At 51.4% G+C, this 15430-nt stretch overlaps 1 protein-coding gene across 1 annotated transcript in view; it reads right to left on the bottom strand.

Moving 5' to 3' along the window:
* Positions 1 to 15430, bottom strand: part of vipr1b (vasoactive intestinal peptide receptor 1b) — a 79265-nt gene that overhangs the window by 37946 nt on the left and 25889 nt on the right. The window contains exons 5-6 of the mRNA XM_038798543.1: positions 5257 to 5354; positions 2255 to 2387 (exon numbers count right to left, since the gene is read on the bottom strand). Coding sequence (XP_038654471.1) covers positions 2255 to 2387; positions 5257 to 5354 — 231 coding nt within the window. The remainder of the gene's footprint in view (positions 1 to 2254; positions 2388 to 5256; positions 5355 to 15430) is intronic.

Below are 15430 nucleotides of genomic sequence, written 5' to 3' on the forward strand. Positions count from 1 at the left end.
CTCACACACATCCACCCACTCACTCACCCACCCACTGACACGCTCACTCACATTCACCCACTCACACACCCACACTCATCCACTCACACACACCCACTCACACACACCCACTGACACACACTCACCCACTCACACACACTCACCCACTCACTCACCCACCCACACTGACCCACTCACACTCACCCACCCACACTCACCCACGCACACTCATCCACTGACACGCTCACTCACATTCACCCACCCACAGACCCACCCACTCACACTCACCGACCCACAGACACGCTCACTCACACTCACCCACTCACACTCATCCATCCACACACCCACCCACTCACACTCACCCACCCACTGACATGCTCACTCACACCCACCCACTGACACGCTCACTCAGTCACCCACCCACTCACCCATCCACACTCCCACCCACTCACACTCACCCACCCACTCATCCACCCACACACTCACCCACTCACTTATCCACACACACTCACCGACTGACACGCTCACTCACACTCACCCACTGACACGCTCACTCAGTCACCCACTCACTCACCCACCCACACACCCACCCACTCACACTCACCCATCCACACTCCCACCCACTCACACACCCACACACACCCACTGACACGCTCACTCACCCATCCACACTCACCCACTCACACTCACCCACCCACACTCACCCACTCACACACACCCACTCACACTCACCCACCCACACTCACCCACTCACACATACCCACCCACTCACACATACCCACCCACTCACACCCACCCACACTCACCCACTCACACATACCCACCCACTCACACTCACCCACTCACAGCCACCCACCCACACACTCACCCACTGACACACTCACTCACACTCACCCACTCACACACCCACACTCACTCACCCTCACCCACCCACTCACACTCACCCACTCACACAACCACTCACTCACCCACCAACACACACTCACCCACCTACTGACACACTCACCCACCCAAACTCACACTCACCCACTCACACACCTATTCGCACCCACTCACTCACACTCACCCACCCACTCACTCACACTCACCCACCCACTCACACTCACCCACTGACACGCTCACTCACACTCATCCACTCACACTCACCCACCTACTCACACTCACCCACTCACACACCCACCCACTCACACTCACCCACTCACCTAGTCACACTCACCCACTCACACACATCCACCCACTCACTCACCCACCCACTGACACGCTCACTCACATTCACCCACTCACTCACCCACTCACACACCCACACTCATCCACTCACACACACCCACTCACACACACACACCCACTGACACACACTCACCCACTCACACACACTCACCCACTCACTCACCCACCCACACTGACCCACTCACACTCACCCACCCACACCCACGCACACTCATCCACTGACACGCTCACTCACATTCACCCACCCACAGACCCACCCACTCACACTCACCGACCCACAGACACGCTCACTCACACTCACCCACTCACACTCATCCATCCACACACCCACCCACTCACACTCACCCACCCACTGACATGCTCACTCACACCCACCCACTGACACGCTCACTCAGTCACCCACCCACTCACCCATCCACACTCCCACCCACTCACTCACCCACCCACTCATCCACCCACACACTCACCCACTCACTTATCCACACACACTCACCGACTGACACGCTCACTCACACTCACCCACTGACACGCTCACTCACAGTCACCCACTCACTCACCCACCCACACACCCACCCACTCACACTCACCCATCCACACTCCCACCCACTCACACACCCACACACACCCACTGACACGCTCACTCACCCATCCACACTCACCCACTCACACTCACCCATCCACACTCACTCACTCACACACTCACCCACTGACACACTCACTCACCCTCACCCACCTACACACCCACTCACATATACATTGAACCTTTCACACTTTTGTCATTTTTTATTAATTACTCTTTTTTCTGTGACAGTTTATTTCTAGGACATTTCTGTATTTTTGACCAGCAGGTTCCTTCTCTCCTTAAGACCTCAGTTTTTGTTTTGAAATTCTGTGTCTCTCTGTGCCAAACATTAACCTGTCTCAAATCTGCTCATCGACACCTTATGTGAGAAAAATATGCAAATGTGTTCCGGCAACGAGAGGTTTGGACGAGCCTGATCGATAGCGTGTCCCACCTCCTTCGACCTTCACTCCCGCCTGTACTTACCAAGACCGGGGGACAGGATTGTGATTCACCAGCTTCAAACAAGACAAAGTCCTTGACGAAGACAGCGATGGCCCTCAGGATGAAGGACATAAATAAATGCATGTGGATGTAATTCCGAGTACAGTGCAACTTCCTGCAGGAAAAGTCAAGATGGATGGTCGCATTAGTGGCCCATATTGAGGGGATAATGGCAAAGTAGCTTCTGCTGCCTGTCACAACAGGGCAAGGGAAAGAGGGCGGGGAAACTGGAACTACGAGGGTGGTGGAAGAGGGGATGATCAGTGTTTTTGAAATTAAATTGGATGGGCCCTTCCAAGAAATAAACAATCCGGTTCCTGGGATCGAGTAAGGGAAAACAACTGACTGAACCGATCCACGGAAAACCAGCATCGACTCGATGGGTCAAATGGCCACCTTAGTTCCCGTACCAGCCTCCCCGAACAGGCGCCGGAATGTGGCGACTAGGGGCTTTTCACAGTAACTTCATTTGAAGCCTACTCGTGACAATAAGCGATTTTCATTTCATTTCATTAAAGACTCGATGACATTTGATGTAATTCTGCTAGGGGGTAAAGTTGAATTTTTAAAAAATTGTTTTTATTGGTTTGCATTTTCTAGTTGCATTGCAGGGAACATAAAACAGTAACGTAGAGATCTTTAGAAAATGAGTATATATTCGTGGGCAGCACGGTAGCACATTGGTTAGCACAATTGCTTCACAGCTCCAGGGTCCCAGGTTCAATTCCCGGCTTGGGTCACTGTCTGTGCGGAGTCTGCACGTTCTCCCCGTGTCTGCGTGGGTTTCCTCCGGGTGCTCCGGTTTCCACCCACAGTCCAAAGATGTGCAGGTTAGGTGGATTGGCCATGCTAAATTGCCCCTTAGTGTCCAAAATTGCCCTTAGTGTTGAAATGAAAATCGCTTATTGTCACGAGTAGGCTTCAATGAAGTTACTGTGAAAAGCCCCGAGTCGCCACATTCCAGCGCCTGTCCGGGGAGGCTGGTACGGGAATTGAACCATGCTGCTGGCCTGCTTTAAAAGCCAGTGATTTAGCCCAGTGAGCTAAACCAGCCCCTGTTGGGTGGGGTTATGGGGATAGGGTGGAGGTGTGGGCTTGGGTAGGGTGCTCTTTCCAAGAGCCGGTGCAGACTTGATGGTCCGAATGGCCTCCTTCTGCACTGTAAATTCTATGATATATATATATATGTACAGGAAGAAACAACAATACCAATATAATAAGCCCAGGAGGGGGAACAAGGCGGCACATGTGTAGGTATTATTGTTGGGGCCTGGTTATGGGGTCCCCTGACTTCGGCCACTCCCTCTGTGCTGCTCCTGTGCTGTGTGCGTTGCCTCCTGGTGTTAGAACACATCAGCAGCATATTCGGTGCCACCTGAGGGTACAGCTGGCGATGTCGTACCTGCGTACTTCGCTGCCATGTGTCCCCCCCCCCCCCCCCCCCCCCCCCCCGGCTTCCCTCCCTTGTGTCCAAGCTGTTGTTCCCTCCTTCCCCTCCCTTTCTCCTGACCCTTCCGCCACTTGACCCCCCCCAAAAGTTGACTTTAAGCGAGGGAGCAACATTGGAACAAATTACCCCCCCCACCCCCAACCATCTCTCACTTTTAGGTCAATTGACTCCAAATTTCCCAAATTCAAAAGTTGTGTCTTGAACAGATTGGTGGAAGCTTTACCCATCTTTCTCAAGAGCATTGATTGGCCATTGCAGTTATCGATCAAGTGTGGTTTGAGGTGCCTGGGCTGTAGGCCGCAATTCTCTGGCCGCTTGCTGACAGCGGGATTATCTGATCCCATGGCAACGCTCCCCTGCCTGTGGGTTTCCTGGCGGCATTGGGAGTAGCTTCAATAGGAATTCCCATTGAGAGCGGCGGGAGCAGAGACTCCCGCCACCAGCGATCGGTGCGCCGCCTCCCGCTGCCGAGTAACACGCGGTGGGAGGCCAGAGAAGCCCGCCATTGGTGTCTGGTGGAGGCTGCAAGGCCTGGATTCCCTTCCTTTGCTTCTGCCCCTTCCCTCATAGAATTTACAGTGCAGAAGGAGGCCATTCAGCCCATTGAGTCTGCACCGGCTCTTTGAAAGAGCACCCTAATTAAGCCCCACACCTCCCTATCCCCACAACCCAGTAACCCCACCCAACACTAAGGGCAATTTTGGACACTAAGGGGCAATTTGGCATGGCCAATTCACCTAACCTGCACATCTGTGGACTGTGGGAGGAAACCGGAGCACCCGGGGAGAACGTGCAGCCTCCGCACAGACAGTGACCCAAGCCGGAATCGAACCTGGGACCCTGGAGCTGTGAAGCAATTGTGTTAACCACTATGCTACCGTACTCCCATGAGTGAGGGACATTCTTTATCAGCGACCCCACACAGCAGCTGGCCAGGTAGCTATTTAACCATGTGGAGCATCACAGTCTAGCCTACATGTGTGATCACCTGATTATCCACAAACAAACTATGGGCAGGACACCAACATGTGCCCTTCTCAGTGGGAACTTCTGCCAGAGGTTGGAAAGTAATTTTGACAGCACCTTCCAAACCCACCCAGCAGGACAAGGGCAGCAGATACCTGGGAACCCCACCACCTGGAGGTTCCCCTCCAAGTCACCCACCATCCTGACTTGGAAATATATCGCCGTTCCTTCACTGTCGCTGGGTCAAAATGCTGGAACTCCCGCCCGAGCAGCACTGTGGGTGTACCTACACCACATGGAGTGCAGCGGTTCAAGAAGGCAGCTCACCACCACCTTCTCGAGGGCAATTAGGGATGGGGAATAACAATTCCGGGGCCTGGCCAGCGGCGCCTGTGTCCCATGAAGGAAACTTTTTAAAAGTGTGCATTTGTGCAGCACCTTTCACAACCTCTGGCTGCGCCCCCCCCCCCCCCCCCCCCCCCCCCCCAGCGATTCAGAGTCCACGGAGGGTTGGCTACTGCCGTAGCATCAGAAAGGAGGCACCTCCACCCTGAAAATGTCGACCTACCTGAAGATACAAAGGATGATCATAGCGGCTGTCAAGGCAAAGAGGGACAAACTGTGCCCAATGGTGTAAATGGTCTTCACTGCTGCGAAGAACTCTCTCTGAGGGGTTGGGGATGGGGGGAAGAAAGAAGCATTCAGATCAATCACAGTCTCCTCCATTTTGCTGACGCTAACATAGTTAGGGCACTTGAGAGTTACAAGTTAGCCAGGAAGGACCTAGATCAGTGGTTCTCAACCGGGGTCCCCTGGGGGTCCATGTGACATTACTGGGGGTCCACACAAAAAAAAATACCGAATTGGGGGTCCACGGTGATATTTTAGTGGTCCATAGAGCAATTCTACTTCAGAACAATTGTTATTACTGAGAATCAAGTAGAAGAAAAAAATGTTTGTTTTCATGATGAATATTCACCTTTCTCTCTCTCACTCTCTCTCTTTAACACAGTAATCACTAGAAACTGTGTATATTTGATATGAATTGGTTATTTCTAGAGTAATTTAATTCAATTTAGTCAGTAAAAAGTTTTTTTCATTACTTTTCATATTAGAATAAGTTTGGCAACGTACGAAAATACCGCTAATCCGTTTCCAACCCTCACGGTAAGGTAGATGGACTTTAGGATTAGTTTACCACACATATAAGAAGCTTTTTTTTCTGTGGAATGGCTATGGGGGTCCACAAAAAAAAATTAAGAGGAAAAGGGGTCCATGGGTTAAAAAAGGTTGAGAACTCCTGACCTAAAGGGAGAGTTAAGAAGAGCGAGGAGAGGACACGAAAAGTCGTTGGCGGATAGGATCAAGGAAAACCCTAAGGCTTTCTATAGGTATATCAGGAACAAAAGAATGACTAGAGTAAGATTAGGGCCAATCAAGGATAGTAGTGGAAAGTTGTGTGTGGAATCAGAGGAGATGGGGGAAGCGTTAAATGGATATTTTTCGTCAGTGTTTACACTGGAGAAAGACAATGTTGTCGAGGAGAATACACAGGTTCAGTCGACCAGGCTAGATGGAATTGAGGTTCACAAGGAGGAGGTGTTAGCAATTTTGGAAAGTGTAAAAATAGATAAGTCCCGTGGGCCAGATGGGATTTATCTTAGGATTCTCTGGGAAGCCAGGGAGGAGATTGCAGAGCCTTTGTCCTTGATCTTTATGTCGTCTTTGTCGACAGGAATAGTTCCGGAAGACTGGAGGATAGCAAATGTTGTCCCCTTGTTCAAGAAGGGAGTAGAGACAACCCTGGTAATTATAGACCTGTGAGCCTTACTTCGGTTGTGGGTAAAATGTTGGAAAAGGTTATAAGAGATAGGGTTTATAATCATCTTGAAAATAACAAGTTGATTAGCGATAGTCAACACGGTTTTGTGAAGGGTAGGTCATGCCTCACAAAGCTTATTGAGTTTTTTGAGAAGGTGACCAAACAGGTGGATGAGGGTAAAGCAGTTGATGTGGTGTATATGGATTTCAGTAAGGCGTTTGATAAGGTTCCCCACGGTAGGCTATTGCAGAAAATAAGGAAGTATGGGATTGAAGGTGATTTAGCGGTTTGGATCAGTAATTGGCTAGCTGAAAGAAGACAGAGGGTGGTGGTTGATGGCAAATGTTCATCCTGGAGTTCAGTTACTAGTGGTGTACCGCAAGGATCTGTTTTGGGGCCATTGCTGTTTGTCATTTTTATAAATGACCTGGAAGAGGGTGTAGAAGGATGGGTTAGTAAATTTGCAGATGACACGAAGGTCGGTGGAGTTGTGGATAGTGCTGAAGGATGTTATAGGATACAGAGGGAAATAGATAAGCTGCAGAGCTGGGCTGAGAGGTGGCAGATGGAGTTTAATGCGGAAAAGTGTGAGGTGGTTCACTTTGGAAGGAGTAACAGGAATGCAGGGTACTGGGCTAATGGCAAGATTCTTGGTAGTGTAGATGAACAGAGAGATCTCGGCACCCAGGTACATAAATCCCTGAAAGTTGCCACCCAGGTTAATAGGGCTGTTAAGAAGGCATATGGTGTGCTAGCCTTTATCAGTAGGGGGATTGAGTTTCGGAGCCACAAGGTCATGCTGCAGCTGTACATAACTCTGGTGCGGCCGCTCCTGGAGTACTGCGTGTAGTTCAGGTCACCACATTATAGGAAGGATGTGGAAGCTTTGGAAAGGGTTCAGAGGAGATTTACTAGGATGTTGCCTGGTATGGAGGGAAGGTCTTACGAGGAAAGGCTCAGGGATTTGAGGTTGTTTTCGTTAGAGAGGAGAAGGCTGAGAGGTGACTTAATAGAGACATATAAGATAGTCAGAGGGTTAGATAGGGTGGACAGTGAGAGTCTCTTTCCTCGGATGGTGATGACCAACACGAGGGGACATAGCTTTAAATTGAGGGGTGGTAGATATAGGACAGATGTCAGAGGCAGTTTCTTTACTCAGAGAGTAGTAGGGGTGTGGAACGCCCTGCCTGCAACAGTAGTAGACTCGCCAACTTTAAGGGCATTTAAGTGGTCACTGGATAGACATATGGATGAAAATGGAATAGTGTAGGTCAGATAGGCTTCAGGTGGTTCCACAGCTCGGCGCAACATCGAGGGCCGAAGGGCCCGTACTGCGCTGTAATGTTCTATGTTCTATAGGAACTGCAAGGTGCCTGCTTCCCATTCCGCCATTCTGAGGGTTGCTCGACACATCAGAAACGGAGTTAGGTTTGGACACAGAAAAAGTACGTCCAGAAGGAGGCCATTTGGGCCGCAGGGTCTGTGCTGTTCGCAATATAATAGAGCCATTCAGCCTCGTCCCACTTTTCAACTCTTGGCCTCCTCGGGTACCTTCAATTCCAAATACTCCTCTCAAGAGTGTTAAGGGTTTCTGCCTCCTCTCATATTTCAGACTCCCACTCGCCCTTGCTGGAAAGTTACTCCTCCCCCCGATCCACCCCCCCCCCCCCCCCCCGCTCCACCCCCCCCGCTCCCGCCCCCCCTCCCGCTCCCCCCTCCCCCCCGCCCCTGCTTATTGACCTATCTGCTGGGGGAAATAGATTCTCCCGATCCAGGGAAGGACACAATTGAAATGTGGAACTTGTTCAAGGAACAGGTACTACGTGTCCTTGATATGTATGTCCCTGTCAGGCAGGGAAGAGACGGTCGAGTGAGGGAACCATGGTTGACAAGAGAGGCTGAATGTCCTGTTAAGAGGAAGAAGGAGACTTAAGTAAGGCTGAGGAAACAAGGTTCAGACAGGGCGCTGGAGGGATACAAGATAGTCAGGAGGGAACTGAAGAAAGGGATTAGGAGAGCTAAGAGAGGGCATGAAAAATCTTTGGTGGGGTGAATCAAGGAAAACCCCAAGGCCTTTTACACATATGTGAGAAATATGAGAATGACGAGAGCTAGGGTAGGTCCGATCAAGGACAGTAGCGGGAGATTGTGTATGAAATGAAATGAAGATTAAATGAAATGAAAATCGCTTATTGTCACAAGTAGGCTTCAATTGAAGTTACTGTGAAAAGCCCCTAGTCGCCACAGTCCGGCGCCTGTTCGGGGAGGCTGGTACGGGAATTGAACCATGCTGCTGGCCTGCCTTGGTCTGCTTTCAAAGCCAGTAATTTAGCCCTGTGCTAAACCAGCCCCTATTGAGTATTGTATTGAGTCTGAAGAGATAGGAGAGGTCTTGAACGAGTACTTTTCTTCAGTATTTACAAACGAGAGGGGCCATATTGTTGGAGAGGACAGTGTGAAACAGACTGGTAAGCTCCAGGAGATACTTGTTAGGAAGGAAGATGTGTTGGGCATTTTGAAAAACTTGAGGATAGACAAGGCCCCCGGGCCTGACGGGATATATCCAAGGATTCTATGGGAAGCAAGAGATGAAATTGCAGAGCCGTTGGCAATGATCTTTTCGTCCTCACTGTCAACGGGGGTGGTACCAGGGGATTGGAGAGTGGCGAATGTCGTGTCCCGGTTCAAAAAAGGGAATAGGGATAACCCTGGGAATTACAGACCAGTTAGTCTTACTTCGGTGGTAGGCAAAGTAATGGAAAGGATACTGAGGGATAGGATTTTTGAGCATCTGGAAAGACACTGCTTGATTAGGGATAGTCAGCACGGATTTGTGAGGGGTAGGTCTTGCCTCACAAGTCTTCTTGAATTCTTTGAGGAGGTGACCAAGCACATGGATGAAGGTAAAGAAGTGGATGTGGTGTACATGGATTTTAGTAAGGCATTTGATAAGGTTCCCCATGGTAGGCTTCTGCAGAAAGTAGGAGGCATGGGATAGTGGGAAATTTGGCCAGTTGGATAACGAACTGGCTAATCAATAGAAGTCGGAGAGTGGTGGTGGATGGCAAATATTCAGCCTGGAGCCCAGTTACCAGTGGCGTACCACAAGGATCAGTTCTGGGTCCTCTGCTGTTTGTGATTTTCATTAACGACTTGGATGAGGGAGTTGAAGGGTGGGTCAGTAAGTTTGCAGGCGATACGAAGATTGGTGGAGTTGTGGATAGTGAAGAGGGCTGTTGTCGGCTGCAAAGAGACATAGATAGGATGCAGAGCTGGGCTGAGAAGTGGCAGATGGAGTTTAACCCTGAAAAGTGTGAGGTTGTCCATTTTGGAAGGACAAATATGAATGCGGAATACAGGGTTAACGGTAGGGTTCTTGGCAATGTGGAGGAGCAGAGAGATCTTGGGGTCTATGTTCATAGATCTTTGAAGTTGCCACTCAAGTGGATAGAGCTGTGAAGAAGGCCTATGGTGTGCTAGCGTTCATTAGCAGAGGGATGAATTTAAGAACCGTGAGGTGATGATGCAGCTGTACAAAACCTTGGTAAGGCCACATTTGGAGTACTGTGTGCAGTTCTGGTCGCCTCATTTTAGGAAGAATGTGGAGCTTTGGAAAAGGTGCAAAGGAGATTTACCAGGATGTTGCCTGGAATGGAGAGTAGGTCTTACGAGGAAAGGTTTTGAGGGTGCTCGGCCTTTTCTCATTAGAACGGAGCAGGATGAGGGGCGACCTGCTAGAGGTTTATAAGATGATCAGGGGAATAGATAGAGTAGACAGTCAGAGACTTTCCCCCCGGGTGGAACAAACCATTACAAGGGGACATAAATTTAAGTTGAATGGTGGAAGATATAGGGGGGATGTCAGAGGTAGGTTCTTTACCCAGAGAGTAGTGGGGGCATGGAATGCACTGCGTGTGGAAGTAGTTGAGTCGGAAACATTAGGGACCTTCAAGCGGTTATTGGATAGGTACATGGATTACGGTGGAATGATGGGGTGCAGATTAATTTGTTCTTAATCTAGGATAAAAGTTCAGCACAACATCGTGGGCCGAAGGCCTGTTCTGTGCTGTATTTTTCTATGTTCCAACCACTGTATCTCGGCCTCCTCATCATTTTATGATCCTCAATTTACTCTCCCTCAGCCTTCTGTGTTTCCCAAGGAACCATCCCAGCCTATCCGATCTTTCCTCCCAGATAAACTTTCCCAGCCCTGGCTGCATCCCGTTCCACAGTGCGTTGATGGACTTCTGTGTACCGTTCTGGCCTCCTATTTAGGGGAAACGTGCAAATATGGTAGATACAGTTCAGGGGAGGTTCACTCGACTCACACCCTGGATGAGTGGGTTTATCTTCTGCGAAGAAGGCGATAAAGATTGTAATAAATAATAACAATAATCTTTTATTGTCACAAGTTTGAAGTTACTGTGAAAAGCACCTAGTCGCCACATTCCGGCGCCTGTTCGGGTAAGCTGGTACGGGAATTGAACCCGGGCTGCTGGCCTTGTTCGTGGAATTTACAGTGCTGAAGGAGGCCATTCGGACCATCGAGTCTGCACCGGCCCTTGGAAAGAGAAACCCTACTCAAGCCCACACTTCCACCCTATCCCCGTAAACCCAGTAACCCCACCTCCACCTTTTTTTTGGGCACTTAGGGAAATTTAGCATGGCCAATCCACCTCACCTGCACATCTTTGGACTGTGGGAGGAAACCGGAGCACCCGGAGGAAACCACGTAGACACGGGGAGAACGTGCAGACTCCGCACAGCCAGTGACCCATGCCCGGGAAACGAACCCGGGACCCCTCCACCCGGAGGAAACCCACGCAGACACGGGGAGAACGTGCAGATCCGCACAGCCAGTGACCCATGCCGGGAAACGAACCCGGGACCCCTGGAGCTTGAAGCAACTGTGCTAACCACCTTGCTGCCCACAAACCAGCTGTCTAGCCCACTGAGCTAAACCAGACCCTCCAGCCTATTCTTGGAGAATAAGATATAATCTTATTGAAACATACAGGATCCTGAGTGGACTCGGCAGACCGGATGCTGAGAGGGTCTTTCCCTTGTGGAAGAGATTGGAACTGGGAGACATGGCTTAAAAATAAGGGGTCTCCCATTTAAGGCGGAGATGAGAAGGAATCTCTTCGCTATAGGTGTCCTGATGTGCCTGGAAGCAATATTGTAGATGGCTGGTGGTGCGACCTCCCAACCAGCAGGTGGCGGCGATACAGACCTACCGTGCGGTCTCGAGACAGGGGTCACGTGACAAGACACTCAGATATAAGTGTGGGCACATTGGGTGATTGGAGGATGGTTATAAGTCGCACATGAGGACAGTCGTGCCTGGCCAATGACTATTTTGAAGGCAGAGGGATATAGATTCCTGACCAACAAGGGGGATAGACGGGAATGTGTAGTTGAGACCACAATCAGATGAGCCACGATCTTACTCGATGGCGTAGCAGGCTCGAAGGGCCGAGTGGCCTTCTCCAGCTCCTAATTTTTATGTTCGTAAGTCTCCTCGACTCCCTTCCACGTGCAATCAGACTCTTCCTGGATTGTGGTGACCAGAGCTGTATGAAGTATTCTCGCTGTGGTCTCTCCAGTGTGGTACACAGTGCTTGCATAACCTCCCTGCTTCTATATTCTGTGTCTCAGCCAGTAATGTATCCCATATGCCTTACACCTGATCCACCGATGCTGCTCCCTTCAGGGTTCTAAGGACATGTCCTCTGTTCCTCTACAATTCTCATTCTCCTGTCTCTTATCCTTCCCGGAAGTTGGACTGACTAACCCGTAACTAGTTGTTCAGCCTTTAGTCCCTTGTTCAACAACTGCATAATATTAGCTGGGGCGGGCTGGCGTAGTGGTATTGCCCCTGGACTGGTAATCCACTGACACAGGGCAGCAAGGTGGCACAGTGGTTAGCACTGTTGCCTCACAGCACCCGGGTTCAAATCCGGCCTCGGGCGACTGTCTGTGCGGAGTCTGCACGTTCTCCCCGTGTCTGCGTGGGTTTCCTCCGGGTGCTCCGGTTTCCTCCCACAACACAATGATGTACAGGTTGGGTGGAGTTACACAGATAGGGCAGGGGAAGTGGGCTTAAGTAGAGGGCTCTTTCAGAGGTTTGGAGCAGAGTCGATGGGCCGAATGGCCTCCTCCTGCACTGCAGGGATTCTATGGTAATGCTCTGCGAACCTGGGTTCGAACCCCACCAGGGCAGATGGTGAAATCTGAATTCAATAAAAATCTGGAATTAAATTCTAATTCGATTGTTGCAAAAACCCACCTGGTTCACCTAATCTCCTTTAGGGAAAGGAAATCTGCCGTCCTTACCTGGTCTGGCCTACAAGTGACTCCAGACCCACAACAATACGATTAACTCGGAACTGCCCTCTGAAATGGCCGAGAAAACCACCCAGTTCAAGGACAATGAGGGATGGGCAAACATATGATGTCCTTGCAGCGCCGGCCCTAGGGTTGCTGGCGCCCCGGGCAAGCTGAACTTCGGCGCCCTTGGTGGGGGCCGAGAGGGGGGCGGGGCCGAGGGGGGCGGACCCGGGGGGGGCGGACCCGGGGGGGGGGCGGGGGGCGGGGGGGAGCGGACCCGAGGGGGGGGCGGGGCAGGGGGGGGGCGGACCCGAGGGGGGGGGGCGGACCCGAGGGGGGGGGTGGGGGGGGGCGGACCCGAGGGGGGGGCGGGGCGGGCGGACCCGAGGGGGGGGGCGGGCGGACCCGAGGGGGGGGGGGCGGGGCGGGTGGACCCGAGGGGGGGGGGCGGGGCGGGCGGACCCGAGGGGGGGGGCGGGGGCGGGCGGACCCGAGGGGGGGGGGCGGGGGGACGGACCCGAGGCGGGGGGGGAGCGGACCGAGCGGGCGAGCGGACCGAGTGGGCGGACGGACGGGGGGGGGCGCCCTGGGGGAGTGCGGCCACACTGGGGGAGTGCGGCCACCGCGCATGCGCTGGTTGGCGCCGGCCCAACTGCGCATGCGCGGGACCCGAGTCTGGCGCCCCCTAGCACATGGCGCCCCGGGCAACAGCCCGAGTTGCCGGTGCCTTGAGCCGGCCCTGTGTCCTTGTCAGTGAAACCAATATCCCAGCCGTGAATTCTTAAAAGAAGCAAGCCACCTTTTACCAGCTGGAAAAGATATTTGCCGCATGTACTTTGAGCATTTTCAGATATTAGTCATGCAAATATTGGCGAATCCTTTTCGACCGAACAGGAGGGCTGGATGTGGCAGGTCATGTGATGAAATCTCCAGGAAAATGGCACCCAAAGTTGGCAACCCAGATGCACATGCAGAAGCAGGTTTCCCTAGCTCTTGAACTGGGGGTGCTGTTATGTACAATGTCAATTCAGCAATCACTGTTAAAATGGTTCAGAACCTTTGCGCAGCAGATAGCCTGTTAAGAAAATAGATAATTAATGAATAGCAGCACGGTAGCACAGTGGTTAGCACTGTTGCTTCACAGCACCAGGGATCTGGGTTTGATTCCCAACTTGGGTCACCGCCTGTGTGGAGTCTGCTCGTTCTCCCCGTGTCTGCGTGGGTTTCCTCCGGGTGCTCCGGTTTCCTCCCACAAGTCCCGAAAGACGTGCTTGTTCGGTGGATTGGCCATTCTGAATTCTCCCTCCGTGTACCCGAACAGGCGCCGGAGTGTGGCGACTAGGGGCTTCTCACAGTAACTTCATTGCAGTGTTAATGTAAGTCTACTTGCGACAACAATAAAGATTATTATTATTGGAGTTGCCAGTTGAGCAGAGTGGAAGAACTATTTATGTCCTCTCTGACCACTTTCTGCCACGGGAACATTCTGGATGGAAACTACTTCTTTGTCAAAGGGATCAGCAAAATTGTGTGTGCGGTTGTTCGAAGGTGTGTCTGGCTAGCTAATTCATAAGCACATAAAACTTGTCATAAATTCAACACTGACGCAAATGATCTCCCGTGAGCTGACTGCAGTAAATCGTTTAACAAGCGCGATTAAAAAACTCAGCGGGCCGTTTTATTTCATTTTGTTGTCTCGCCTGCGAAAAATCTCTCGCCTCTGGAGGTGAGGCTTTCGCTGATCGGAGTAGGCCCGGATTTTAACCACCCCCTCTCTCTCTCTTTGCTGGCCCCCGGAGAATCTTATTGTTCTTTATCTTGAAGCATTGAAAATGGAATTAGATTGTTATCAGAAAAAAAGGAAGAATGTGCAGGGCTCCCCGGCGGCAGTGTGTGTGTGGGTATGTGTGTGTGTGTGTGGGTATGTGTGTGTGTGTGGGTATGTGTGTGTGTGTGGGTATGTGTGTGTGTGTGGGTATGTGTGTGTGCGGGTATGTGTGTGTGTGTGGGTATGTGTGTGTGTGTGGGTATGTGTTTGTGTGGGTATGTGTGTGTGCGGGTATGTGTGTGTGTGTGGGTTTGTGTGTGTGTGTGGGTTTGTGTGTGTGTGGGTATGTGTGTGTGCGGGTATGTGTGTGTGTGTGGGTATGTGTGTGTGTGGGTATGTGTGTGTGTGTGGGTATGTGTGTGTGTGTGGGTATGTGGTGTGTGTGGGTATGTGTGTGTGTGTGGGTTTGTGTGTGTGTGGGTATGTGTGTGTGCGGGTATGTGTGTGTGCGGGTATGTGTGTGTGTGTGGGTATGTGTGTGTGTGTGGGTATGTGTGTGTGTGTGGGTATGTGTGTGTGTGTGTGGATATGTGTGCGTGTGTGGATATGTGTGCGTGTGTGGGTATGTGTGCGTGTGTGGGTATGTGTGTGTGTGTGGGTATGTGTGTGTGTGTGTGGATATGTGTGCGTGTGTGGATATGTGTGCGTGTGTGGGTATGTGTGTGTGTGTGGGTATGTGTGTGTGGGTATGTGTGTGTGTGGGTATGTGTGTGTGGGTGTGTGTGTGTGTGGGTATGTGTGTGTGTGGGTATGTATGTGTGT

This window comes from Scyliorhinus canicula, chromosome 5 (assembly GCF_902713615.1).
Source record: "Scyliorhinus canicula chromosome 5, sScyCan1.1, whole genome shotgun sequence".
NCBI classification, from domain to species: Eukaryota; Metazoa; Chordata; class Chondrichthyes; order Carcharhiniformes; family Scyliorhinidae; genus Scyliorhinus; species Scyliorhinus canicula.